At 60.3% G+C, this 27,510-nt stretch overlaps 1 protein-coding gene and 1 long non-coding RNA gene across 12 annotated transcripts in view; one reads left to right on the top strand and one right to left on the bottom strand.

Annotated features, from left to right (window-relative positions):
- The window catches only part of MACF1 (microtubule actin crosslinking factor 1), a 146,151-nt gene that overhangs the window by 16,215 nt on the left and 102,426 nt on the right, over positions 1-27,510 (top strand). For 7 of the 11 annotated variants that reach the window (XM_080378923.1, XM_080378925.1, XM_080378924.1 and 4 more), the window contains exons 2-5: positions 19,735-19,796; positions 20,961-21,050; positions 23,668-23,745; positions 25,548-25,640. In XM_080378923.1, the coding sequence (XP_080235049.1) occupies positions 19,735-19,796; positions 20,961-21,050; positions 23,668-23,745; positions 25,548-25,640 (323 nt within the window). Of the gene's footprint in view, positions 1-206; positions 274-12,631; positions 12,876-17,685; positions 17,905-19,734; positions 19,797-20,960; positions 21,051-23,667; positions 23,746-25,547; positions 25,641-27,510 lie in introns of those variants that run through there. The other 4 variants (XM_080378921.1, XM_080378912.1, XM_080378915.1 and 1 more) reach the window with 3 other exon arrangements.
- LOC308060345 lies at positions 8,475-17,510 on the bottom strand. Its single transcript, XR_013926683.1, has 4 exons — positions 13,954-17,510; positions 12,797-13,876; positions 11,785-12,715; positions 8,475-11,603 (listed from the first exon to the last, which is right to left on the bottom strand). It is a non-coding gene; the product is annotated as an uncharacterized lncRNA (long non-coding RNA).

Here is a 27,510-nt window from a genome sequence, read left to right as displayed (position 1 = left end):
TGGTGCGGGGCGCTTGCTGGGCTCATTTGCAAAAAGGGGGGTGGCCTTGGCCATGGGAGGTTTTAATGCACTTCATCAAATAAGGAAACGCGAGGGCTGTGCGGCAGCTGGCTGACGGGTGGTCAAAGGGCGGCGAGGCCGGTGGGGCTGGCGACGGTGGCAGGGGGCTGCGGGCACCCCGATGCTGCCCGGCTGAGGAGCGGGGTGGCCTCGGCTGGAAAATGAACTTGGAGAAGTACAAGAAGTTTCTGGATGGACTCGGCACCCTGAAAGGTATTTCTCACCCTCCGCGGTGTGGATGTGCGGCGCGGAGAGAGGCTGAGCCGCCGAGGGCTCCGGCGGAGTCTGCCCATCTGCCATCGATCGCTGATCGAGGCAAACGGAGCACTCCTGGGATGTCGAGGAGTCGCCGGCTTCCCATGGAGGCAGCCGGGAGGGGTGGTGCTTTCCATGGCTCTGCTGCACTTCCCTCCTTTGTCTTTTATTTGGATTTCGAGCGGTGCGTCTGGGCACAAAGCGAGCGCTGGGGCAGCGGCTGAACCGGCCCCTCAGCCGCGCGGGGAGGCAGGGGAAGCTGCTCCGCAGCAACTGGAATGGAAATTGAGCCCAAAATCTTGCTAAAGGGAGAGGAGCCGGCTGCTGCTCCGGCGGCTCGGGGGCTGATGGGCTCCGTGAGGGTCCTGCTGGCCGTGGGTGCAGGGTGGCATCTGGCTGCAAATGGGTGCTTGCTTTCCCCCCTTTCCCTTTTCTTTCTAAAACGCTTTCCCAATGCTCAGCCTGGCCTCGCGGGCTGTCCCCGGAGATCTGGCTGTGACACTCGATCGTGCTGGGCTGGCCCCTGGCAGGTGGCTGGAGGCAGGCGGCCGGTGTCCCCGCCGGGGCAGGCTGCGGGCGCAGGGGCAGCGGCGCAGCAGCTCGGTTTACCTGGTGCTCCAGCCTCAGCGGGAGGGAACAAACACTTCCCTTGCTTTTCCCCCGCCTTTCCTTTGTTGTTTTTTTCCCCCTATTCCTTCTGCCTCCAGCTTTTTGCTCTGGGACTCCCAGTCGGCTTCATCCAGCTGCAGGCAGCTACTGGGATTTGCCCGCTGGAAGGGAGGCGGAGAGGGGAGCAGAAGGCGCCTGGGATGCCATCGCCTGTCATCTTAACAACGCTTTTATCGACGTGCCCCTCTTTACAGTGCTGCCTCGGCACGGCTGGGCTTTACCAGCTGGGCCCACTGTAGAACAAAGGTGAATCAATTCCATGTTTAATTTAGCAGGGAGCCAAGGGAGTTGTCACCCGGCGGGCTGGCAGCCTCCCCACCCTCCCATGCCGCTGCCGGGGCTGACGCGAAGGGTTAATTCCGCAGCTCTAGTGCCTGACAGCTGCCCTGAGTTATCGCGTCCGGGGGTAATATAATTCACTTTCTTATGCTGGCGTGGTGTCCATCATAAATTTTTCCTGAGCCTCGCTGCAGCTGGCACTGGGAATCAATGTAAAAGGAGCCCCGAGCCGCCGTGTGCCGTGTTGCACCCGGGGGTGGGGGGTCAGCCTCATCCCATGGCCACACTTGTCCCCCCTGTTCTGCACCCCTTTGGCAGCCGGGGCATGGCAGGGTGCTGGGTGCCAGTGACCCCCCCTCTGCGTTTCGGGGCTGCTGCTAACACCTCGTGCCGGGGTCGCGGCCCCGTCTCCAGCTGCAGCTCAGCCGGTTCCCCTCCTGCCTGCCAGAACGAGGTGTGAGGAGCCGGGATGACGTTGTTAATCGCGTTTACAAGGTGACTGCTTGCAGGAGCTGCTCTGGCAGCCTTCCCCCTCCCCAGGTGCTGCCCAGAGCCCTGCCGGGAGCAGCACCGCCTGCCTGCGCTGCGCCCAGTGCTCCTGGCACTCTGCTGCTGGGAGCCTGTCACGGGAATGGGAAAACAGGGGTGGCGAGTCCCCAGGAAGCCAAATCTGCCGGTTTTGGTCTGTTTTCCTGCCTCTGGCCCAAGCGATGCCGCTTGGTGGCTGCCCCCAGCCGTGTTTCTCGCAGCCCTTGGCAGCTTTCAGTCAGAAAGCGGGGCAGGCAGGGGGACGGTGTAACCGCCTCGGGGATGGGGAGGTAGGGAAGGGGCAGGGGGTGTTTGGGGGAGGCGAGACAAGCAATTTGTGTGGGTGCTGCTGGGGTGTTTCCCGGTGTATCCAAAGCGCAGAAGGGTCGCCCGCCTTTGTGAGTGGTTATGGCTAGCTGAGCCCTGCCTGCTGGCGCGGGTGGCTGTGCCATGCATCTTGCTGTCTCAGTTTGGCATTTGCCACGCAGCTAAGCGTGCTCTTCAGCTCTGAAAGCAGCCCCCCACCCCCCAGCCTGCCCTTGAGCTGCAAAGCTGGACAAAGCTGAAGGAGAGGAAGGTTTTATTGCTGGAGAGGTTTATTTTCCCCTCTCCCCCCTCATCTCTATTCATCTCCCCAGGGAGGTGGAGACAGCAGCGGATATTGGAGCTGGGAGCGTTTCATATGTAAATGTCCGTGTGTGTAAGTCCAGGCCCCTGACCCCCGGCACCATGCCAGCATCCATCGCTGTCAGCCCTGCTGGGTCCGGCCGAAGGGCTTGGAGAGCATCCCGGTGCCCCGTGCCCACCCGGCTGCCGTGGGGCTGGGAGAGACCCTGCCAGGTCCCTGGCTCCATGCTGGAGACTGAGGGTGCTGCTCTGGGGTGGACCCTGCCCCAAGAGCCGTTGCCCCCATGGGTTCGGGGTCACCCAGCCTTTCCACGCCATCTCCATCTCAGGTTTCCCAGTGGCTGTCACAGCCCCGAAGTGGCGAGAGCCTGGGGCTTGGCTCAGGAAACCCATTTGATTACAAATTTATTGCTGGGTTAATTTTACCGGTGGCGTGAGGATGGCTGGTTTCACTTTCTGAGGAGTTTTGTTGTTTACTGGCTGAAATCCGGCATCTTCTTGGCCTTCTTCCGTGCATGCCAGCTAATCTCCTGGCTTCATCTGATCTTGTCGCTGCCACGTGCTTTCCCCACGGGAACCGGGCTCAGATTTTTCCCGTGGCCAGGCAGCAACAAGTGGCTCCGTGCTTGTTCTTACCATCTCCGCCTCACGCGTGTGCCCGCCTCTGCTGAGCTTCTGCTGTGTAAAAAAGAGGGGGTTTGAGATGTGACGTGCTGGCCCTGCTGCCGGAGGGGTGCTGGGGACCCGGGCTGGAGCAGCATCCTGGTGTGTGCCACAGGGCTGGTGCCAGAGCAGTGCCACAGCTTGTCCCCAGAGCAGCATCCTGGCGTGTGCCGTGGGGCTGGTGCCAGAGCAGTGCCACAGTTGTCCCCAGAGCAGTGTCCTGGCATGTGCCACAGGGCTGGTGCCAGAGCAGTGCCACAGTTGTCCCCAGAGCAGTGTCCTGGCATGTGCCACAGGGCTGGTGCCAGAGCAGTGCCGCAGTTGTCCCCAGAGCAGTGTCCTGGCATGTGCCACAGGGCTGGTGCCAGAGCAGTGCCACAGCTTGTCCCTAGAGCAGCATCCTGGCGTGTGCCATGGGGCTGATGCCGGAGCGGTGCTGCAGCTCGTCCCTGGAGCAGCATCCTGGTGTGTGCCACAGGGCTGGTGCCAGAGCAGTGCCACAGCTTGTCCCTAGAGCAGCATCCTGGTGTGTACCACAGGGCTGGTGCCAGAGCAGTGCCACAGCTTGTCCCTAGAGCAGCATCCTGGTGTGTGCCATGGGGCTGGTGCTGCAGCAGTGCCGCAGCTTGTCGCCAGAGCAGCATCCTGGCATGTGCCACAGGGCTGGTGCCAGAGCAGTGCCACAGCTTGTCCCCAGAGCAGCATCCTGGCATGTGCCACAGGGCTGGTGCTGGAGCGGTGCCGCAGCTCGTCCCTGTGTGCCGCCGTCTGCTTTCGTCCCGTCATGTGATGGCTTCCCTGAGGAGTAGCCAGGGCTGCCGCAGGTGGCCGGGTGCGATAAGGGATCCAGGGCCACCATCTGCCCTGGCCACTGCGGGTGGAGGCCCTGGTGGGTTTTGGTTCCTCTGGCGTGCAGCTCTCCCGGCACTGTCTCCCTGTGCATGGGGAAGAGAATGTGGCCAGTTGCTGCTGGGGAAGGGTGGGTGCCTCTCCTCCGGCACGGCCACCCCGTGAGGTGTCCCCCGGGGAGCACCCCTGGCCGGGGGGACTCACAGGCTGCGCCCCAGCTGGGGATCCCCGGTGATTTATGGCTCTCCCACCACAGCCTTGTGGTGCCAGAGGTGGATTTTGCTCCAGAAAGGTTCAACTCAACCCGTCTAAGAGCACCTGGTGGACTTGGGCCAGGCTAGTGGGATCCCGTGGGTCTGGTGCTGCGCTGGCGCTTGAACGAAGTGGGCAGAGCAACGTTAGCGACTGGAATATTTCATTTGGCTTTTAATGGGGATTAAGTTTCTCTGTGGGAGAGTGAGTATCTAGGGAACAGAGGTTTCAGGCTCCTGCCTTCCCCTGTTTGGTTTGGTTGTTGGGGCTTTTTGTTGTTGTTGGTTGTTTTTTTGGGTTTGTTGTTTTTTTTGTTTTTGTTTTTGTTTTTTAATTCCAAATTCCTCCCTGGTGCTGCACGCCAAGGCCAGCCCGGCCGGGAGCTGGTGGCAGCGGCTGGGATGAAGCATCACTTCAGAGCATGGCACAGCCATGAGAAAGCCCTGGCAGAGCCCACGGCCGTGATCCCTGGAAGCGTTCACACTCCGGGCAAGCGCGTGGGCAAGGACCAGGGCTACATCCAGATCCCGGGCAGGCGCCCTACTTCCCATCCCGGCCTTCCTCGGGGTGGGGTGGGGGGGGCAGGACCCCCCATCTTCGGTGGGAAGGTGCTGGGGCTGGCTGGCGGAGCAAGCTGCCAGCCCTTCGCCCGCCTCCTGCACGGCGCTAATCAGGTTTCACACTGCTTAGTTTGGGACATCTAATGAGATCAGGGCTCAAGGTTGCCTGCCCGCTTGCCTGCCCTCCATTTGCCGAGGAAAACGAGAGAATCGGCTCCTTCCTTCTCTTTGACCTCCATTTCCGAGCCGGGGCGTTGCACATCTCCTCTCCCCAGCAGGCTGGGGGGTTGTTGCTTGTCCCCCGCCTGCCCTCGTGTCTGCAGCACGGTGGGGCTGCTTGTGGGGGCACACGGGGGGGGTGGGGGGTGTCAGAGGGAGCAAGAAGGGGGGGACGGACACGGCTTCCTACCGGCGGCTCGGGATGCGAGCTGCCCTTCCCTTCGCTCGCGCAGTTTGCAGGGAGCGGGATGCGGAGCGGGGGGCTGTTGGGGCTGTGCCTGGGCAGCCTGCTTGGGGGGGGGGGGGGGGGAGCAGTAGTGATGCCCCCACGTGTGGTGAGCTGCTGCGTGGAGCCTGTGCAAACACAGCGCCCAGGCGCGCCCCGAACAAAGCGCAGCCAGTTCCCACTACCCCAACGTTTTCCTATTTCTCCCCCTGCCAAGCAGCCTTTGGTTGGCGTTGGAATAACAAGCCTCTTTGCGGAGACACCGGGCCTTTTGTTAGCTGGTAGAAAAGGAGTTTTGATGCTGGCGATCCCTCCACACCCCCCCCACCCCCCCACCCCCCGGCTTTCCTGCTCCCTAAGCCGCTGCTGTGGGAAGCGCAGAGCTTGGCCTTGAGCAGCCGACAGGGATCCCAGCACCGCAGCTCCCACCCGGATCCCCGGGGTCCTCCCCAGGGCTGGGGTGCAGAGCTGCACTGCCGTGGGGTCTGCCTCCTCCAAAAAGGGGCTGGGGGCTGGGACTTCATCTGGGGGAGGTTCCCAGGATTTGGAGCATTTACTGGTGCTCAGCTCCTGTGCAGATGGTGGGAGCGGGTGCAGGATGCGGCCAGGGCTTGGGCTGCTCTCCGGCACAGGGCTCTGCCGCTCGCCTCTGCTGGGGCTTCCATCATATCTTGTGCTGGGGTTTCTTTTGGTGTTTTATTTTTTATATATATATATATATATATATATATATATATATATATAATTTTTTTTCTTTGTTGTGTTTTTGCATGGCTTTCTCTCCACCGAGGTGCTGTTGGGGCGTGCTGGGAATTACGGAGCAGGTGTTTACCCAGCCGTGGAGACGGCAGCTCTGTGGAGGTGTTGCGGTGTTGTCCCTGTGGCCGGAGGGGCAGGGAGGGACCCAGAGATGGCATCGCCTTCCTCCTCCTCCTCCTCCTCCCCTGGCCTGGGAATGATGCCACCGTGCCGTGTCAGCACAGGCCCCTGGGAAAGCGTGCAGACGTGTGCGTCCTCTCGCACGTGGGCGTACAAGCAAACCTTCCTCCCTGCCCAGAGCTGGGGTGATGTTGCTCGCTCCCAAAAAGCCGGAGTGTTTTCTGCTGGCAGATCTTTGCCGTTCCTCCCCCTGTGCATCCCATCCTCCTCGCCTCTGGCACCGGCTTCACCTCCTCCCTCTCACCCGGCAGCTCCATGTGCGTTGAGAGCTGCCCTTGCTGCCTGGCTGGCTGCCTCCTGACGTGCAGCTTTTGTCCGTGTCCCGGTACCCAGCCGCTGCCTGTCCCTGTCCCCTGTCCCCTGCTGCCTTTTCCTTGCAGGCTGATGCCACCGAATTGATTCCAGCTCAGCGGGGTTCAGTGCTTTCCTGGATCCTGGATTGCGTGGCCACGGGTTTCATGGCATCATTTAATGAGCAAGCGTGGTACGGCTCCCTGCCAGCGTCCTCGGAGGGGTGACAAACCAAAGGAGGCTTCTGAGAAGTGAGAAGCGATGAAATAATGCCTGAACCGCTGCATCAGCAAAAACCCAATGGCCTCGGCAGTCAGCTGGGGAGGCTGCTGGGCGGGCGGGTTGACGGGGGTTTTTTAACACTGGGAAAGGAGCGGTGAGATCACCCTCACCACCTCTTCAGCCTGACGTGCTCGCGTTCAGGCTGAGAGGGAGGGTCCAGAAGCCTGGGCAGTGTTGGAGAGGGTCTGAATCAGATGTCTCTCGGATGTCGTTGCATGCACGTGGCTCAGCAAAGCTGCTGGCGGGGTGTGAGGGGCTGCTGGGGTCCGTGCTGTGCGAGAGGGGGGGTCTCCGGTCGTTTTGTGGGATGTGGGTGGGCATCCTGCCTGTGCTGGGAGCAGCAGGGCTCACAGTGCTGTCAGCTGTGGATGCCTCTGAAGCTGGGGTACCAGAAAGCGAGCCCCACCAAAGAAAGGAGGCTGGAGCTCCATGCCTGTGCCCTAGGGATGCTGGCTGCTCTCGGGGGTGGGGGGGTGGGGGGGTGAGCCTCCCCGCTGGTGCTGCCAGGGGAAACAGCCTCCTCTTGGGTTATTTTGGAGATTCTTCGGGCCCTGGGTCCTCCTGTTGACTTGATCTGTCCCATCTGAGTCGGGCCCCTCGGGTGGCCCTGGCTGGGATGTCAGATTCCTGTAGACCCCGTTAACTGCTGGTGTGCTGAGGGATTCCCACTCCTCGTGCTGGGGAGCAGGAGTGGGTGCTGAGCCGTGCTGCCCTGGGCAGGTGGCAGTCCAGCTCAGCTGTTTGCTTTGCCGAATGAAAACTGGCAGGAGTGATGTTTGCTTCCAGCCTTAGCTCAAACCATCTTATCTCTGCCCTCCATCTCCCCGCTCCAAGGTGATCCTGGGGGTCCTGCCCCAGGTCCCCTTCGCTGCCCCCAAGCAGGGCCGGCTGCAGGGCGGCAGCTCTGTTGCGGGAAGGGAAGTCTCCTTATTTTAAGATATGATTCTTATTTTGGTGCCCAGACGTCTGCTGGAAAGGGGAACATCTCCGCTCTTATCAGCGCTTCCTTTTCCCTGGTTCCTCGGAATTCAGATTTTGACGCTGATGGCGGCGGGGGGGGTCTGAGGCGCCCCCCACGCAGCCCCTTTCCTTTTCACCTCCCTTTGCTGCCTCTAGCCGACCTTTGGCAGCGTGGGCAGCTCTTCTGCTGAGAAATACACTGTTAAATATTGACTCTTCGTGCAGATACAGGTCGGGGGGGCTGGTACAGAACAGCCCCCCCCAAGCCCTGGGCTGAACCAGGCTGCCCTGGTCATTACAGGCAAAGGGCAGCTTGAGCCCGCTGTTTTGCTGTGCAAACACAGAGGGGTGACAACAGGGTGCTGGGAGCCTCAGCCCCCCCCCCCCCCCCCCCCCCCCGGATGCTTCTCCTGGGCTAAACCCCCTATTTGCACAAAACACGGCATTGGGAGGTTGGTTTTTCCAGGGCTGTGGGGAGCGTTGCTGCCCGGGAGGTTTCGTAGTCCCCATTTTTTCAGACCTTTCGCAGCCCTGGTGATGCTGAGGGGCCAGCGTGGGACCCTGCGGACTTGTCCCCATCCCTTCTGGCGGGGCCACCGCCGCTCTGGGATGATGAAAGCCAGGAGGGAATGTTTAATGCGGGGAATGCACCCGCTCTGCCAGGAGCAGGGGGCATGCGGCAGGAGCAGGGGGCATGCGGCAGGAGCAGGGGGCATGCGGCAGGAGCAGGGGGCATGCGGCAGGAGCAGGGGGCATGCGGCAGGAGCTGAGGGCATGCGGCAGGGGGCATGCGGCGGGGGCAGGGGGCATGCGGCAGGAGCTGGGGGCATGCAGCAGGAGCAGGAGGCATGCAGCGGATGGCGAGGGGATCGGCAGCTCTGCCTGCACATGCACAGGCGGTGATTCACTGGCGGCGGGAGAGGTTTTTCAGTCGAAGCTGAGGAGCTCGTCCAGCGGGGATGCGGTGGGCAACGCCGGGAGCCGTGACCTGCCTCGTTCCACCTTGTTTTTAATAGCCCGGCTCATAAGAAACGTCATCTTTGTTCTTGCTTTCCTTTCCCATGGCTCCTGGCGCCGCGGGCAGGGTGGAGCGAGCCTCCGCACCCCGGCAGAGCCCTGCCTGTGCTTGCCGGCAGAAGGGGGTGCGCCGGCAGGAGGGGGTGCGCCGGCACGTGCGGATGCTCTCAGCAGCTGGGGGTGCATCTTGCTGAGCTGTCTGTCCGCCCGCCCGCCCGCAGCAGCCTTCGCCGTGGGCAAGGAGGGCGTGATGCCATGGGTTTAGCCAAGCCCTGGGGTTTGCAGGGGGGGAAATGACCACGGCTGGGTGCCGGTGTGGGGCATGCGTGTGGTGCCTTGGTTCAGGATTAGGGGCACCGTGGCTTTGCTCAGGGTCTGTGTCCCCCATCCAGCCCCCTGTGGAGGCTAGAGCCAAGCTGGGCTTCTCACCCAGCTCCAGAGCAGGACCTGCCCTGGGGGAGCAGTGGGTGATGTGTGTCGGTGATTTAACCCGGACCCCAAAACCCGGAGTCTCCTTCCCCTGCTGGGAAGTGCTGCTGTAAGTGACTGAGATTTACCCTCAAAGCTCCCAGAAAGGAGGAAAAAACAACAGCAAGGGGAAAGCAGCGCAGAGGAAGTGCAGCAGGAAACCCGGCTCCTGTCCTGCAGTCACAAGTTTGTGTGTGCTCAGCACAGCTGCTGGATGGGCCCTTTATACCCTGCTGTGGGGAGCGGGGTGTCCCCTGCCCAGGGTGGGGTGACCCCACTCCCCATTTGGGGTTGTAAAACCTTGTGGGGTCCCCCCGTGCGCTCATCGCTGCTTCCATGTCCTGTGGTGCCCGCTGCAGGCGATGCAGGGCGGGCGGTGGTGGGGCACTGGCAGGCACCCTCATACTCCCAGGGTGCGGGGGGGGTCCAGGCAGAGCCCTGGAGAGATGCTTCACCCAGGTTCGGCGCTGCCGGGTGCGAGCTCTGGCTGCGGTCCCCAGCACCATCCATGCCCGCTTCAGCGTTTCCACAGTGCCACCTGGCTGCCACCTCCCGGGGCTGGGACACGTCCCGAAGCTGGAGCCCACTGAGCTCCTGGGAGGCCACAGCACCCAAGGGCTGGAATAGCATCCCTGTGGCATCCTGCACCCCGATGCTGGGGTGCCTCCGTCCCTGCGGTAGAGCCGGGGAGGTGGGGGCTGTGCCCAGCTCCCGGTCGCTGCTGCCCAGCAGCTTCCCCAGTCATATAAGGAGATGCCGGCAGCGCGGCGGAGCTGTGTCGGCTGAGCATTACTCACCGGGGAGGCGCGTGGCAGCGGGGATCAGCCCCGGACATGAAATACTTGGCCAGAGCCAGGGGTGACTCAGCTCTGGGCAAGAGGCACAGCTGGGGTGAGGGGGCCAGGGCAGCCAGCATCCCCACAGCCCCCGCCGTGGGGTACCCGAAAACCCAGGCAGGGTGCTGAGGGGCAGCCGTGGGGTAACACCCTTTTGGGTGATGCACGAGGCTGCAAAACGCTCGCAGGGCACCCTGTGCAAGGGGAGGGTACCCTGCAAGGTGGGGGACCCCCTCTCGGGGGGCCCTCTGCTCCCCAAATTCCTGCACGGGCGGGAGATGCGTGTCCTTTCCCCACCCCTTTCCGGACCGAGGCAACAGTTGAAGCCGAAGAAGCCGCCTTGCAAGGAACTAAAATGAGCTGTTTGTGTTTTGGGTGTGTGTGGTGGTTTCCATGGGGGGGGGCAGCCCTGTGCTGCGGGGGGGCTGGTGGCTGCATCCGGGGCTGGGTGGCCCCCAGAGCCCTGGCAGGGCACCCTAAAAGCTGCCATCAGCTCCCTGAGCCCTGGGTTTGCTGCCTCCTGCTGCTAAACTGGGATGAAGTGGGGGATCACCGGTGTCCCTGGGGTGCCCTGGTACAGAGGAAGGATGTATTATTTATTTTTTTTTTATATCTATCTATCTATAAATATACATGAATTATATAAAGATAAAAAAATATTTAAATACATTGATATGTATTTAAAGAGTTTCTTTTGCCCAAAGGCTTGTGCAGCTGGCAGCGCCCGGCGTGTTGTGCCAGCCCCTCTGCGCATGCAGCACCCAGGAAGCACAGGAGCAGCTGAGCCCCCCTGGGTGCAGCCGGGGCGAGGGGATGTGGGAAACCAGCTCCTGCTTCCCAGAGCCTTTTCCAGCCATCCCGGCCCCATCACCACCCGTGGGTCATTACTCCTGCAGCGCTTCCCCTGCCGTAACAGAAAGCAGATCGCTTCAGATGAAAACCGTGATGGGATATTTTTTTTTATCCAGGCAGGGCTGAAGCTCTGGAAAATTTATTACAACAGCACCGAGCTCCAGGGTAACTCTCTGTATTTTCTCTCGCCCGTCTCATCAGCCTGAACAGCGTTAGGTGGGCGTGGGTGGCGTGGGTCCCCCATGGAGCGATGCAGTGTTTGGGTCTGTCCCATTTTTGCTCGATACGGTTTTCTTGGCGGGCCTGACCAGCTTGTAGCTGTGGGGTTTGGGGAGCTGCTCAGGGGTTATGAAGACAATATATTTATAATTCTATCTCATATATCTATTAGGTAGCATATATTTAAAAAGTAGAATATAATGCTCTGCTTGCATCTGGGGGATGCCCTGGACCTCGTGTGGTTTCACCAGCCCAGGCGGCGCAGCGGGATGCTGCCGGATGGTGGCCAGCCCGGCACTGGCCGTGTGTGGTGCTGAGCTCCTGGCTCTCTCTGTGCAGCCTGAGCCAGGCTGCGGTTCCTCAGCTTTGCAGCGTGCCATCCTCCCCTTAACAGCTTCCCCTTCGCTGCTGAGCGCCGGCAGCAGAGCAACTTTCTTTTGTCTGAGCCCTTCTGGCAAAGTAAAGGTGAAAACTGTGTGTAATTCTGTAGAATTTTCGGTCCCCAGTTTCTTTCCCCAGGAGCTGGTGGGGGGACCCGGTGCGTGACGGTCTCTGAAAGCAAAAGGAGCTTTGTAAGGAGCCTCTCCCCCAGCTCGCTTGTGGTTACAGCAGCAAACGGGCGTTACGGGGGATGTAACGGCCGTGTTGCGGCAGCGTTTGCTGCTCCCGGTTTCCCCGTGCCATTTCCGTACCTCCGCTGCCAGAAACGGTTCCGAAAAGAAGCGAAACTCACCCAGCAGGGCGCTGGCTGCTCCTGGATGGGGTCCGGCAGTGGGAAGGGCCGGGAGGTGGGTGAACCTTTCACGTTAGAGCATCTTCTGTGGCTGTTTCTCTGGGGGTGTCCTGGCAATGAATACATTTATCTCCAGGTATCCAGGGGGAGGGGGACACACTTGGGGACCCGACTCCCAGAAGCCTAAATTTGGTCGCCTTTGGTTTTGTCCCTCTTGCTGGGCAGAGGGTTTCCTCCAAGCAGACTGGCGCTGGGGCCAGCCTTGGGTACCGAGCCCCCAGCCTGCTGTCGCTCTGCTGCCAAAGTGCTCCCCCCACCTCCCAGTTGCTCCCCCCACCTCCCAGTTGCTCCCCCCATCTCCCAGCCGTTCCCCCCCCGCCATCCCAGCTGCCCTCGGTGTGTTGACATTGCCAGGCATGTGGGCAGGGGATGCCAGGCTGCCAACTGTCACCCGCTGGGGGGGCAAGGGTTTCTGCTGCTTGCGAGCCCCCCGTGAGGAGTGGGGTGCAGCGGCGATGCCGGCATGGCAGCTGCTCCTGCCGATCCCCTCCTCGTTGTGCTGCCGGAGTTGCAGCCGACCTTCCAGCGAGGCTGGGAATGGAAATCGAGGAGATGACGTCCGTCCCCCCCGGAGCACGGAGGGAGGGGGGACGAAGTTTGGCCGCCTGAATGCCGAGGAAAGATGTTCGAGCCAGCCGGCCGCTCGCTTTCTCCCTCTACCCACCCCCTCCCTTGAGCTCCCAAATCTCCTGGCCCCATCCTGGTGACGCTGGCTGTCCCCGAGCCCTGCCAGCTCCGAGGGCGCCCCAGGGTGCAGCCAGCTGGAGGCAGAGGCGCAGGAAGAAAGTTTGGGAAGTTTCTACCAGCAGCGGCTCGGCCTCCTCCTTGTCCCCTCACCCTCCTGGCGATGCCGGCCTCCGGTAACGGCAGCCTTGGGAGAAGGAAATTTGGAGCTGGGCTCGGGATAACGGGACGGGAGTAGGAGGCGATGCCGCTTTCGGAGAATTCCTACCTGCCCCCCGCCGCCTTTGTGCTGAGCCACGTCCTGGGCATCGCCGGCGTCCTGTACTGGAGGAGCCGGAGCAGAGAAGGTAGGAACAGCCCCCGGGGGGGAGAAAGACACTAAAGATGGCCGGTGTGCGCTGCCGGCAAGGGGCACGCCGTGTTTTCTCTCCCGGAGAACCGTGGGAGGAGGAAGGAGGACACGGTGACGGCGGGGGGACCCTCCGGTGCCCTGGTCCCCGGGTGCAGCAACGGGGCCGGGGGGGGGGGTGGGGGGGCAGAAGTTTTGCTGCCGAAATTTGGTCTCGCCACCCTTTCCAGCCCACGTCGGGGTGGGAGCGGCTGGGATGGGGGGTGTCTCGCTGGGGACGAAGCTGCTTTTTGTCTGGGCGCAAACTGGCGACACGTGGCTGGTGTTCTGCCTCCTGGCTCCTGCCCCGGCGGCGCAGGCGTCTCGGTGAGCCACCAATGCTGGCAAGACGTGGCCCCGGCAGTTTCTCCCGGCGCTGGCACCGGCTCGCTGAGCAGCTGGGGCTGACCGTGCCTCAGTTTCCCAAAATAGGGCTTGCACATGACCACATGGCAAGGGTTCGTTACGGGGATGTGCGATAGCTCCGGGCCCTGGATGAGGACTCAGTAGCTACTTCTCCATCCTGACCTCTTCCTCCTGGGAATTTGTTTGTTTTCATTCCTCCCTCTTTTTTTTTTTTTTTTTTTTTTTTTCCCAGCAGTGCTTGTTCTTGCCAGTGCCTCCGCATGGGGCCTTTTCCCTGCGTCCGTGACCAATTCCTGCTTTTCTTTCACTTTTTCTGTGCAAAGGAGCAGGACTGTGGAACCCAGCAGCACTCAGGAACTTTTCCCTAAATTTTGCTTTGGGATATACTTTTCCCCAAATGTTTCTTTGGGATATACTTCTCTCCAAATTTTGCTTTGGGATATACTTTTCCCCAAATTTTGCTTTGGGGATATACTTTTCCCCAAATTTTGCTTTGGGGATATACTTTTCCCCAAATTTTGCTTTGGGGATATACTTTTCCCCAAATTTTGCTTTGGGGATATACTTCTCCCCAAATTTTGCTTTGGGGATATACTTCTCCCCAAATTTTGCTTTGGGGATATACTTTTCCCCAAATATTTTTTGGGATATACTTTTGCTTTGGGATATACTTTTCCCCAAATTTTGCTTTGGGATATACTTCTTCCTTTCTCTCCCAAAACTACTGGGAGAGAGATATTAAGACGGAATTGCACAAATGAGCTGCCGTGCAGAAATGCGCCCTGTTACCCACTAAACCCAGCCTTGCTGCAATTCCTCCTGTTGTCCCATCGTCCCCCGGCCACTTAATTAATCTCAACGTCTGGGCACTGTTGTGCAGCGACGTGCTGGGCTCCATCTAGGGACCTCCTGGCCGCTTCCCAACGCGACTCTCTCCTCCCAGCTCCTTGCCCCCGTGCTGCGCCAACCCGCTGCTTCGCCCTACACAAATCCATCCTTTTTGGAAAAAATCCTGGTGCAAGTGTTGCAAGCAGCAAGTATATTCGATATCTGCTTTCCTTCATCGATCCTTCCCAGCGAAGGGCAGGTGGTACCCTTCCAGCAGCATCCTGGAAGATGAGGGTCGTCTTTGTTGCCCTGTGACGCTCACCCGGTTCTGCCGAGCATCCACCCAGGTCTTCTTTGCATCACCGCTTCTCAGGTGTCCCCCTCATTAAATATCCGTGTGCAGGATAGTTTTCCACCGCAGGTATCTCTTGTGCATTCTTCCAGGCTGAATCAGGCACCGTTTCCTCTCCCTTTTTCAAAAGGCTCTGTAAATCCTGCCCGGTCGGCTCTGTTGTCATGATGGATTATGTCAGCCTGCAAGTTGGCAGCCAGCACATTTTAAATACCTCGTGCTCCTCAAGCCAGCCAGGTTTTTTGCATATCCCCCATCTTAAAAATACCATGTTTTAAAAGTGAAAGCGATGGGTTTCAACCCTTTAAAAATTTGTTTCTAGGCATTTATGTGTAAAAAAAAAAAAAAAAAACAACCTTCTTCACCCCAAGGTTGGCTCTTGCTGTTTAATGCACGGAGCTGCTTTTGTGCTCAGTACGGGCTTGGAGATGTGCTCAGGATCTCTGCGAGCTCGTCCAGCGCCGTGCCCCGACTGACATCTCCCCTATTCCTTTGGCTTAAGTGGGAATTAATGAGCAGGAGCAGAAAGCTTGGGAGCCGCTTCCAGGCTTTATACCAGCAAGCTGAAGGAGCCAGGGGGGATCACCGAAACCCTCCAGCTGCCCCCTGGGCTCCCTCCAAAGGATGGCAAAGGGCCATCCCAGGGGAGCACTGGAGAGCCTGGTCCCAGCCCCAAGTGCCGGTGGGTCAGAGGGGCCTCACCAGGCACCCCCCCTGACCCCAGCCCTGGCATGGGGCACCCCCCTGACCCCAGCCCTGGCATGGGGCACCCCCCTGACCCCAGACCTGGCATGGGGCACCCCCCTGACCCCAGACCTGGCATGGGGCACCCTCCATCCTGCCGGCACCCGGGACTGGACTCTTGCAGGAGGAGGTGAGTGGTGATGGAGTCCGACAGTGAGCAAGGCCAGTGATGATGGATCCTGGGGGGAGCGATCCTGGGGGGAGCGGCAGCTCCCGGCTGGGCGTGTTGGGAGCTGCTGGGGACAGGCAGGCTGCCAGGATAGACGCTGCCGCAGGCAGAGAGAGGGGGGAAAATGTCTGTGCAGGGTGTTGTGGTGGTGGTGGGAGGGTCTCTGGCACCCGGCGGCTGTGGGGGCTCTCCCTGTGATGATGGCGAGTGCCTGGGGGCCTGGGATCCGCCAGGACCATGAGTGGGAGTTTTTCTTTCCATGCTCAGTTGATGCCCCTGGTTTTGGGGTGCTGGAAACCAGCTCTGGGGCAGGATGGTTTTCCCCGTTCCCCCTCAAGCTGGGTTCACTTAGGGGGCTGATAGTAGTGGGAAAACCTCAAAACCCACCTTCCCCGCATGTGCCCGCCTCTGCCCCTTGGTCCTTGCTGCGTCTGGCCCCTCTGGGGGGGTTTCATGCTGCCATGGGGGAGAGCAGATGGTGCCCCGGTGCCTTTCTAGAGATGCGGTGGACTGCGCTCTGAGATGCAATGGGGGGAGAGGAGGTGGGGAGGGAATTAAACGGCATGCATGATCCTGCAGAGCTTTGGGGCTGAGATGCAGGCAGCTGAACCCCCTTCCTCGCTTGCGCTGGGAGCAGCCGGGGCAGGTCTCGGAGCCCTCCCAGGCTGTCCCGCAGTGGTCCCTGCGCCTCGGGGCTGGGCTCTGCCGGGCAGGGATGGAGTCGAGGATGGCACAGCTGTGGCTCAGCTGGGCTCAGGCTGGGTTGTTGCTTGGCTCATCTGGGTTTTCATCGCTGCAAGTCTGACCTGTCTTGGGAAAGCAGCAACGTGAAAAGCCTTTCGCAGCTGGAAGCATCCATGCAGCTCCAAATAGCGTTGGCGGTGCTGGAAACCGTCGAATGGTCGTGCGGTTTGCAGTAACGTTCAGGGCCTGGTTTTCACTGGTGCTGCTGGCGGTAGGGTCTCCATTTGCCGCCGATGTTCCCCGCATCACTGCCACCAGCCTTTCCTCCGTGCCCTGTGTGCCAGGGGACCCCAGGCTCTGTGCTCAGCCTCTCCTGCCCTCGCTTGCCACTGGCTGTCTTTGGAGCGGTGCAGATGTCCTCTGGCCACTGTAACCTTCCCTCTGGCCATGCCTTGCCCACCTGCTGCCCTGGCCATCGCCTCTGCTCGCTGCCCCTGGCTGGTGACAGGGTGGCTCACGGTGGCTGGGGCCAGCGAGCTTCTGCAAGGCAGGGGAGAGGACAAGCATGGGGGGGTTGCAACAAGTTGCTTCTCAGGGTGGCTCTGGAAAAGATTAGCCAGGGAGAGATAAGCTTGCAGTGCCTTAATATTGTTAGTAAGCAGTAACAGGGCATTATTATTAGCTCAGATGATAGCACGGGTGCGGGTGGGGAGGCGTAATCTGGTTAGAGCCCAGGAACCACCCAAAGGTGGTGAGATGCAGCAAAAAAAAAAGAGGAGGAAAACACCCATTTCTGCAGAAGATGGGAAGAGGGACCGTGCCGAGGAGCTGCTGTCCTGCGGGCACCCCCCGGATCCAGCACCATTGCTGCAGACTTTCCGTGTGGGATGCGGTGATGTGCCGCCGTCCCCGTGTGCTCCGTGCGATGCTCGGGACACGCTCCTGCCTTCCCCCCGCAGCAGCCCGGCTCCTCTCGCCCTCCCGGCCGGGGTGGTGGGGCTTCTGCCAGCAGAAGGTTTGCAGGGGGATTATATTTAGAAGAAAAGGAAGAGAGGTGGTGATAAGGAGACCTCCGTTATCTCCCTGCGTGCCGAGCGGGGCTGCGGCTGGGTCCCAACTCCAGCGCTTCGGACTGGAGAAACGATTTGGGAAGAAGCTGCAGGCGGGCAGGCGGGAGCGGGCAGAACAACCCGGCATTGTCCCTCCTGTCCCTGGTGCAATTAACTGGAAAACAAGACAAGGAAAAACAAGCCACCAGCCCGCCAGCAGGGCAGTGCCCAGCTCTGCAGGGTGAGCCTGCACCCCCAGCCCACCGGCTTTCTGGCGCTGGGAGCTGCACCGCGCGCTGGCACCGCTGCTTGCTGGCTTGCAGGAGGGAGCAGCTCTGCCCGTCCTTGCTGGGAGCTTTCTGAGCAGCTTTGCTGGCCATGGGGACCGCAGGCCGGTGAGGATTTTGCTGGCGCAGAGCTGCCGCCGGCTCGGCTGGAAGCACCCGGAGAAGCGTGAGGAGCAGGGGGAACGCGCGCAGAGCAGCTGTTGGCATCGCGGTGGGGGTTGCGGCGATGCCCCGGAGGAGGAACGGCCGGTGCCTGCGCCGGGGACAGCGGGTGTAGGAAGTGGTGCGGTGGGAGGAGCTGCGGTCAAGAAGTCACCCACCCGCACACCCGTGGGGCCAAGGTCAGCGAGCGGGTGGTGCCGCCAGAAGACCCTTCCCCAGGAGTTGGGAGGTTTGCTTTGCCGGGACCCAGCGCTCCCCATCCCGGGCTGTGACGATGGAGAGGTGGCATCTCTCCGGGGAGGAGAGGCGACTGAGCGCCTGCCTGGCGTGCCGGATGTGCTGCATGGGTTAGTACCCGCCGGCTCTCCATCCCAGCCCGCCGTGCTGCCAGCACTGCCGTGGCTGGGGTATGGCTTAGGCTTTATCCACCCCAGATCAACGGCGGGGTTGGGAAGGGACCCGGCACTATGACTCTGGGTGGGTTTGGGTGCAGGAAAGGTCCCTAAAAACACGTGGGGGTGACACAGCTTCCTATTGCAGGCGGCGGTTGGTGGTGCCAGGCGGCAGCTCCGTGGCTTGGCCCCGTCGTTCCGGGAAGCCGCACTGGGGCCAGAGCCTAGGGTGGATGGGGAGCGAGGGTGGCCGTAGTTCAACCACAGGATGGATTTTGGCACCTGGTTATGTGCCTTGGCCGGGGGATGGAGCGGGATGCAGGGGAGGTGACGTGCTGACGGTGTGCCGCGTGTTGTGCTGCCATGCCTTCGGGTGGAGGAAGCTGTGGGGAGGAGGAGGAGGAGGAGGTGGAGGGGGGATGTTAGATGGTGCTTTCAAATCCGCGTGGATTGAGACATGGGGAGGTTTTTCCGAGGGGCTGTGGTTGCCTGGCCAGTGCAGGGACCCCCCCATGACCCCCTGTGCCAGGAGGGGGGACATGGGACCATCTGGGCAGGACATGCAGCGTGAGCCGAGAGATGCTGGTTTTCTCCCTTTCACTCTTTTCTAGATATTTTTCTTTTTTTGACTTAAAACCAAGGCGAAGGATGCTTCTGCCTGGTGGACCGTGATGTCGGAGGGATGTCTTGGGGTCGCGGGGCTCATCCTTTCCCACTCTGGGCCCCCTGGGCTGCTCAGGGCAGCGCTCGGGAGCTTGGGGTGGCGTGCTGTGGGTCAGTGCTGAGGCTCTTTCCTCCCAGATGATGTTGTTAAAACCAGGCAATCCCGTTTGGCACAGAGCTGGCTGCCGGGATTGCCCTGAGCCCTCCTCACTGCCTGGGCGTGGGGAGCTGGGGGCTGAGCGGGACCCTGTGCCCCATGGGACCCTCCAGCGGTGTGGCCCCGTCTCATGCCCTCTCCTTTTGCCCTGTTTTCCTGGGTTTTTCATGCGAGAGACTTATTTTTTGTGGCCGAGAACAGGCAGGGCAAAGCACTGATGGCAGCACCATGAACCTCCCCCAACCGTTACCATCCCCTGCTGCTCCCTGGGGATGGGACCCACCTTGTCACCCTGTCCCACTGGCATTCGGAGCTCCCGGCGTCCAGCCAGGGTGCCCTTGGCTGAGCTACGGGATGGAAATAAACCTTAAATCCTGACAATCCAATGAACCAAAAATACAGCGCCAGAATAAGCTGCTAATTGCGCACGCTGCTAGCGCCTGGCAGAGGCCTGTTATGGGACATCTGTGGGATTTATATAATGTGTTAAAGCCTTTTGGGAGTGGGCAGGGGTGGGGGACACCCTACTAAAGTCAGGGGGGCTCGGGCAAACCCCACCTCCCTCCCTGTACTGCTTCCAGGGGGGACACGAGGAGGCACGGGGGTCCTGGCCGGCGGGACATGTTCTGGGGGTTCAGTTGCCAGCTGCAACTGTACCTATCCCAATCCTCCACACTGCTTTTATTCAAACAACGCTGTTCTCCCCCGAAAAAGCGGTGTGTTTTGTTCTGTCTGTGTGGGTGCTCCTACCTCCCCGCCCGAGTGAGCCGTCGGAGCCGCGTGAACGGCTCTGTCCCGCACTAACCCCTGAATAAGCCGCCTCTGTTCCCCTGGACGGGCGCAGGATCCGGCCGGTGGTTCTGGCACTGGCAGCGATTCCTCTGTCTCTTCCCTTCATTTCAAAGTCATTTGAGTTTCTGCATGAGAAACACTGACCGAGAGCTGCCTTTGTCTTCTTTTGACAGATGAACGGGACAGAGTCCAAAAGAAAACCTTCACTAAATGGGTCAATAAACACTTGATGAAGGTAAGAGTCACATATTTTATTTTAAGGCTGGTTAAACGACAGTCTGTCTGTCTGTTCTGGCTCAGGGCTGGCAGATAAATGCCTTTTTAAAAATATATATTTTTTTTTGTCTGGGAATTTTTGCATTGGATTTGAGTGTGTGTCTGTGCTCAGAGCAGGGATGGTTGGGGTGGAAATGTGCCAGCGCCTTTGGAGGGCACTGTAGCATCGCCTCACAGCCCGTTTTATTACATTTGCCCTCCTGAGCACCCTGTCCTTGCTTTAACGCGAGGCTGTGCATCCTCTTACCCGGGGTTGTGGGCAGCAAGGGTGAAGGAAGGGGTCCCAGCATCGGGCTGCTCCCCCCTTGCCAGGGCAAAGGGGCTTTTTCATCTTTCCAAGGATGCTCCTACGTGGAGAGGAGCCCCACGGTGTGCGAATGGAGCTGCTTGCAGCCGTAGGTAGCTAACCAGGATTGGCATCACACCACAAAGTGCCTCCCGCTTTTCTTGCTTAATGTCACGTGTTATTTAATTCTCTATTTGCCCCAAAAATACCAAAAAAACTAAAAAAACCCACAAACCAGGAGAAAAAAAGTCATTTGGGCATTAGGTGTCACAACTGTGTTTTCCTGCCAGCTTTGCAAATCTCTGCGTCAAGCTTGTGGCTCCTTTCTAAACCTTACAAAGGAGGGAAAAAAGAAAAATCTTGGGGCCACCTGCTTGGGGCTGCTGGGGGAAAAATCTGGGAATCCCCAGCTGCGTAAAACCCCAGGAGAAGGTCTGGGGGAAGAGCAGGCAGAGAGGCCACATGCAGCCGTGCTCCAGGTCGGAAGCTAGGTGCTGTGTTTTGGGAGATGCTCTAAAGTAGCATCAGCAACAAAACCACCACTCTAGGACCGAGCTACCCTTTCCGCAGAGGTCTATGTGCAGCGTCGAGGGATTGCCCGGAGTACGGATGGTTGAACGGTTTGAGTTTTGCATAAAATCGGCAGCAGCTTCTGCCGGGTCATTTAGGAAACGGGAGGATAAGGATAAGGATAAGGAATTATCCTCAGCGATAATTCTGGAATAACCGTTTGAAATGGCCGTGGCTGGGAGGGAGACATCTGCTTGCTGCCTTCCCCCAGGGAGAGCGCAGGAGGGCGAGCAGATCTGATGCCTTTTCCTCCCCGGCTCCCCGCAGGTGCGCAAGCACATCAATGACCTCTACGAAGACTTGCGAGATGGCCACAACCTCATCTCCCTCCTGGAGGTGCTGTCGGGAGTGAAGCTGGTAAGTCCCCAGGGCTGGGCAGTGATGCTGCTGCCCCCCAGCCCCCCTCCCTCCTCCCTCCTGCTACCCTCTGCTCCCAGCCATCAGCTGTCAGTTCTTACGCCATAGTTTTGTTTTCAAATGTCTGTCATTGTTTCTTTTATTATTCTTATTTATGATGATGATTTTAATTATTTTCACTCAAATCCATGTTCCCCAGGCTGGTCTCTTGGATACTCTGTGATTAAAGTCACTGGCTTATGGTGCCCTTATTGAGCCCTTTTTTTGGGAAGGCTTACACGCCTTCGTCTTCTAGATTTGGCTAAATACGTAAAATAAGGGATAACAGTGATTTGATTAAAACCGTTTCTGTGACGGTGTGCCCAGCCGTTTAGCTCCGTTTTGATGCGCCAGCCCCGTGCTCAGCTCCTGCACGAGCTGGATTCGTAGCAGTCGGTGGCGTGCAAACCTCCTCCTGCGTCTTGAGCATCGTAGAGTCCCCCTCCTTCCTCCTCCTCCTTCTCAGACTCACACATTCACTCAGCTCTGGGAAGATCCCAATTGCTGCAACAGGGTGGCACAGCAGGAATTATTTTAGTTTCCCCCTAAAATAAGATCTGGGCAAAGATCTCCTAACTCCCTCCGTTACCCTCCAGAGATGCCAAATCAGTTTTTGTGGGGGCTGAAAAATTGGATCAAGCTACTTGTGATCCAGACAGCTTCCTTCTCTTTGCTTCGGCTTTCAAAACCAGGGGGAAATTTCCATGCTGGAGCCCGGGATGTGCTGGAAATCCAGCTGCCTTCGTCGCCGCTCTTTTGTTTTTCCTTTTACCTGGGTGTTGCATTTTGGTTTCCATTCTGTCTCCCTGTTGTGTCACCCTCCCATCGCCCTGTCCCTCCCGTCCTCATTAGCAAATAGAGCCGCCAGCTCAGAGGAGCCTTCGCCTGGTGAGAGCGCCGGCCTGGTGCCGTGCAAGCAGCGAAGAGCGTGAGGAGGAAGATGATGATGATGAAGAAGTAGGTTGAGTCTGCCCGGGCCGCAGCATATCCCTGGCAGACACTGGAATGCCATCAGATAGTCCAGTGCAGCCCAGCATCGCTGGGGGCTCCGACCTTCCCCTCTCTTTGGTTTTAGCCGGGATTTTTGATAAAACCCACCCAGCTCACCCAAGGGTGGTCGCCCCGAGCGAGGGTCTGCGGAGGGGAAGCTGTCAGGTCCTCGTTAGCGGGCTGCATTCACGTTCACTGGATTATCTGTGCGTGCACTGCAGTGTCGGGCCGCAGGCAGGGCACGCCACCCACCTGGTGTGACAGCATGTGTCCCCCCCCACGGGGCGGGAGGGCACAGGGACGGGTCCTGCACGCTGCTGGCGGCCGGGCCCCCGTCTGCTCGGCCCTGGGGGGGCTGCTGTGATGGCTGCTCACCTCACACTGCATGGACAGGCTCCGGGCACAGGCACCTTCTCGGGGGGCTGGTTGCCACCGTGGGGTCCGGGGCGCGACCGGCAACCCCGTGCATGTGAGTGGAGATGGGAGCGAGCACAGCCCAGCCCCAGCTGAGGGTTACCCCAAAGGCTTTAGGTTACCCTAAAACCTTGCTCAGGTGTAAAAGGAGGTGTGTTTTCCAGCCCTCTTGCTCGGGGTGATGATTCTCCTGTGCGCTGTCAGCTCCTGCCCGGAGCAGCGTAGGAGCAGCCGAGGCTGTAGCACCTTCCCGCTGGGCTCCGCTCCCCTCCAGCCCTGGAGGTGGTCCCCTTGCAGGGGTGGCCCTTCAGGCTGGGGAGGGAAGGTGACTCAAAGGACTTGGGATGTCCTAGCCATTCAGAGCATCCTGGCGACATCTCATCTTGAGGCTGGAATCAGGATTTGGGCGTCGATCCTCCTCCTCCTGCTGATTCAAAGCAGACCCAGCATCCTATACCCTTCCCCGGCCATGGCTCAGCTGCCGAGTACCTCGGAAAATCCCCTGCCCACAGCAGCGGTGATGGGCACGGCCCAGGGCATCTCGTTTCTCCCCTGCCCAAGGGTTCAGAGGTGGTACCTGGGCAGCAGCCCTTGCCCGCATGCGGAGGGAGCTGAGTCGTGTCTGCAGGGGCTGATGCTGAGGTCGGGGTTTCTCTGCCACCAGTGGGGACCCATGCTCGGTCCTGCCTGAGTCCCCGTGTCCCGCTGCAGAGCACACCTGCCTCTCTTTCCACCTGGACGGGGCAGATTCTGTACCCACTCGAGTCAATCTCTCTTTGCTGAGCCCTCTTCCCAGCTAGTCCGGCTGAGCGTGGGGTGGGTGAGATCCTGCCCTGGCATCTGGGAGGCTGAGCCGGTCCTGCCTGCTGCTGGCAGCTCTGAGCCTGGATGCAGACCCTCGGGGTCTCAGAGGTCGAGATCTCAGGGTCTTCCCACCTCCGTGCCTCACCGTGGCCTTTTGGCCCTCTTTCAGCGGGATCACGTGGAGCAATGACTTTGCTCCCAGAGCAAGATAGAGCAGGGTGTGTGGAGTGCACGGGGGTCACACCAGCACGCTGAGTGTGGGGGCTGCTGCTGGTGGCTCCCAGGGGCATGCGGGGGGGGGGGAGGCTGTGCATGTGGGGGGCTGCCAGCCTGGTGAGCCTGACCTGAAGCTTCCGTTTGTCTCTTACAGCCACGTGAGAAGGGGCGGATGCGTTTCCACCGGCTGCAGAATGTGCAGATTGCTCTGGATTTCCTGAAGCAGCGACAGGTAAGGGCTGATTTAGGCTCCTCCAGAAGCAGAGCCGTGTGGTTTGTGGTTCTTTCTCCTGGCTGAGGCTCGGGAAGGGCGTCGAGAAGCAGCATCAGCCCATGCTGGGGTGCGCCCATCCCCACGGTGCCGGTGCTCCTTGAGGGTGGCACTCAGGGGGCTTTCCCCGTAGGCACCCTGTGCTTTCAGAACCACCCGTGTGGTGCAAAAACTAGTGCCAAAATGAGGAACTGGGCCCCAGTTCTGGGAAGGCGTTTGCAAATGGCACAGTCGAGTCACGTCTGAGCCCTGAAAGCCTCACCCGGGGCTCCCCAGCAGATCCCAGCGGTGGGGCTGGCTGGCTGTGGCACATCCATACCTTCCCACCAGTTCTTGGGGGGGGGGGGGGGGGGGATGTGGCAGCTGGCTTCTGCCCAGCCCCAGGCAGCCATAGCCTCGGTGCTGGCACAGCCACACACATCTTTGTGCTGGCATCACCCCTCCGGACAGCACAGCCATACCGTCCTCCTGTGCTGCTCCCGGGCACCATTGCCCTGCGGCTTTCGGGGGGCACGCTGCCTCTGCCAGGCTCCGGGAGGTGCTTGTGCAGCTGGCAGAGACCAGGCGTGCTCCGCACCCCCCGCCCGGAGCAGTGGGATGCATCCTGAGACTTGCTGGCTCCGCAGGTGAAACCCCCCCAGCCCCGGGGCCGAGTGTCCTGTTCCGCCTGTTGGGTCAGGTCTCCCCGCTGCGATGCTGAGAGGATGATAAATTGTACCGGTTCATGCTGGAGCAGAGACTTTTCTCTCTCTCTCTGTTGGCCCGAGGGCACTGAATATATTTGAGCACGTGCCCCACTCCAGGGAGGGTGAGCCGCTTCCAGCCCTCCCCACTCCTCCTCCCCAGCCCCTTGATAGAGACATTTTGCCGAGGGCTCTTGGGAACTTGTTTCTCTACTTGGATGAAACAGCTTTTTCCTTTGAAGCGTGATGGCCTGGTGACAGCAGCCTGGCTGGGACGTTTTACCCCAGATGCTCCCACTAGAGACTGATCGTGGGGTCCCACTGAGTGTTGGGGTGCGGGGACTCCCCCGTGGGAAGCTCGCCAGTGGAGAAGAGCCCAAAGCACGTGGCAGCTCCCGGGGAGGTGGCTGCAAGGAGAGCAGGAGCAGCAGCCGCGCAGTCCCGCTCTGGTTTGCATCGTCTGGAAGCACCGAGGCTGGTGCTCCTGGTGCTGCGGGCGTCTCTGTGCGGTTCAGGGACTGCACACGTGTTTAAACGTTAAAGCAGGCAGGAGGGAGCAGCTCTGGGACTGCGTGGGGCCAGAGGCTGCCAGGACGAGGGCTTTCGGTGGGTGCTGGGAGGGACCCTCAGCAAGGGCAGCGCTGGCGTTGCTGCCTTTGTTAGGGCTGATCGATTAGCAGCGTGGTTTTGAACCCGGGAGGGAGTTCATACAGCTCGGCCATCCTCTTTTGACCATGCTCTGTGGTCTGTACCTGTTAAATTATGCACTAGCGCTCAGGGCTTTGGGGACAAGGCATGTCTCCGCGCGAGCTGAAGTAAAGCCATTAAGTGCTGGGGAAGCGCTTCTCGATGGAGAGTGCTAGAGACGTGAAAAATCCTTCCCCCCCTGCCTTCCTGAGCCGGGGCACAGGGTGGCCTTGCTGCCTCTTTGGAAGTGCTGGGGTCTCACGTGTCCTCTCCCCACCGATGTGCTTAGGGTGGCCCTGGGGACAGCGTGGGTGGGGGGACACCCCCCCTCCCCCCCGCTCTCCGTGGGTGAGATTGATGGGGGGAGCTTTGACCTTGTTGCTTCTCTTTCAGGTGAAACTGGTGAATATTCGCAACGATGACATTACGGACGGCAACCCCAAGCTCACCCTGGGGCTCATCTGGACGATCATCCTCCACTTCCAGGTAGGTCATGAGAGTTTCTTGCTGAAGGATGCGGGATGGATGGCAGGTGCGCGTTGTCTCCCGGGGCGCTGGCATCCGTCTGTCTGCATGTTCCGTGGCGATGCCGGCACGTAGATGGGTCCGGAGGATCAACGACACACGTTGCAGTGTCATGGAGACGGGTGTCGGAGAATAGCAACACCCTTTTCTCATCATTTACATCATGAAATCATTAATGATGGGTTGCGTGCGGTGGCCTCCCAGTTGGCACCAGGGTCGTTGGCGGTAGCTGTTTGCTCAGCTGAAGTCTCTGCAGAAGAGCAAATTGGGAAGGGGCAGCGGGGGGAGAGGCTGAGCTCCCACTCACGCGGGGCTGTTGCCCAAGGTGCTCCCAGCCCTTTGGGTGGTCGGCACAGCCACGGGATCTTCTGTCGAGCTGGAAAATGTCAGCTGCGTGACAGTGGTTCAGGACAGGGATGGGAGAAGCTCTCTGACCCAGCTGGGGTGCTGAGGAACGCACTTAGGACCATCTCCAGCAATTGTGTGCTATAGATGCTGTTGCGAAACGGGGTCTCGAGTCTTTAATAGCCACAAATGATGCGGTTATAGCTTTGATGCCCTCAGGGGAATGACGCGTGGCCCCCGATGCCACCAGTGCCTTGTACATGTGGGGTTTGCTGAGCGGTGCCGCTGTCAGCAGCTTGTTAGCGCCGTGGCATTAGCTCCGGGGTCATCTCTGCCGCGGGACCAAGCTGGTGGGAGCTGCTCCCTGCGCTATCCCCGCTGGCATCTTCCAGACAAAAAGCTTTGAGCCCTCGTAAGGAATATTTTCATTTTTGGAGGATGAGAGGGCAGAGCCCTGCGGGTTTGGGGAGGGGGGGGTGGAGCGTGGGGATGAATCGGGTGTCAGGCTGCTGACGGGGCGCTCCGCCAGCCCTTCGGCCCTGGGAAGCAGCTGGGGTCGAGCAGGGTCTGGATGCTGATGAGTCACTGTCATCTCCGGTGGGGCCCTGGCTGGTGGCATCCTGATCCCCGCTGTCCTCGGGGTGGCCCTGCCCTGGTGCGTCCTCTGCTGCGGGAGACCAGGGAGGGGAGATCAGGAGGTCCTGGGTGTCCCCTCCGTGCCCAGCTGGGAGGGGACGCTGCCACCCTGCCTTGGGGGACAGGGTGGGTGACAGGGGGCCCCAGGGGAGCTGAGCTGGTGCCGGCGAGCCTGCGCGTCCTCTTCCTGCCTGCGCTAACGGGATTTTTTCTGGGGTTGTAGCTCCATTGTGAACCTCTTAATCTCCCGTGTCCCAGTGCTGCTGCTGGGGGGAGGTGCCTGGGGGAGGTCTGGGTGGGCTGGTGCCGGTGCTGAGCCCAGGCACTGCCACCTCCGCAGGGGGCTGGAGCGGTGACAACGTGGGGGCTGCCCCCCATGCCCTGGGAGCTCTTGGGGTCATCGGGTCCCTTAGTCGTCTCCTGGGTTTCTCCTTGTTGAGTGTTTCCCCCCTCCCAGCCCTGCTTGCTGGGGCCGAGGTCAGTCCCCCCATCTTTATGCCCCCTGCTCCCCATTTTCTGTCTCGCCCTGGCTTTCGGTGCACGTTACCCTGCTGTGGTCGCTCGGAGCTGGGATGCTGCTGCCCCTCGAACCCCTGCCCTCGGCGGCGTTCTGGCCAGGACGTGTGGCCAGACCGGGACGGGGAGCATCGGCGCTGCCCTGGCCTCTTGGGACCCCATGACGGCAGCTCCCTGGAGCAGTGCTGAGTCCCCAGGGGACCTTGGGCTGCCCCTCCGTGCCCCCAGCTGGGTGAGCTGGGCAGGGGGGTGAGCACGTGAGCCGGCCTCTCGGGGCTCGCAGCGTTCAGAATTGAGGAGCAAACCTCCCGAATTGGAGAGAAACACCCCTGCG

Source organism: Falco punctatus, assembly GCF_963210335.1.
Source record: "Falco punctatus genome assembly, chromosome: 3".
In the NCBI taxonomy this organism is placed as follows: domain Eukaryota; kingdom Metazoa; phylum Chordata; class Aves; order Falconiformes; family Falconidae; genus Falco; species Falco punctatus.
This window is presented reverse-complemented; position numbering and strand designations above follow the sequence as displayed.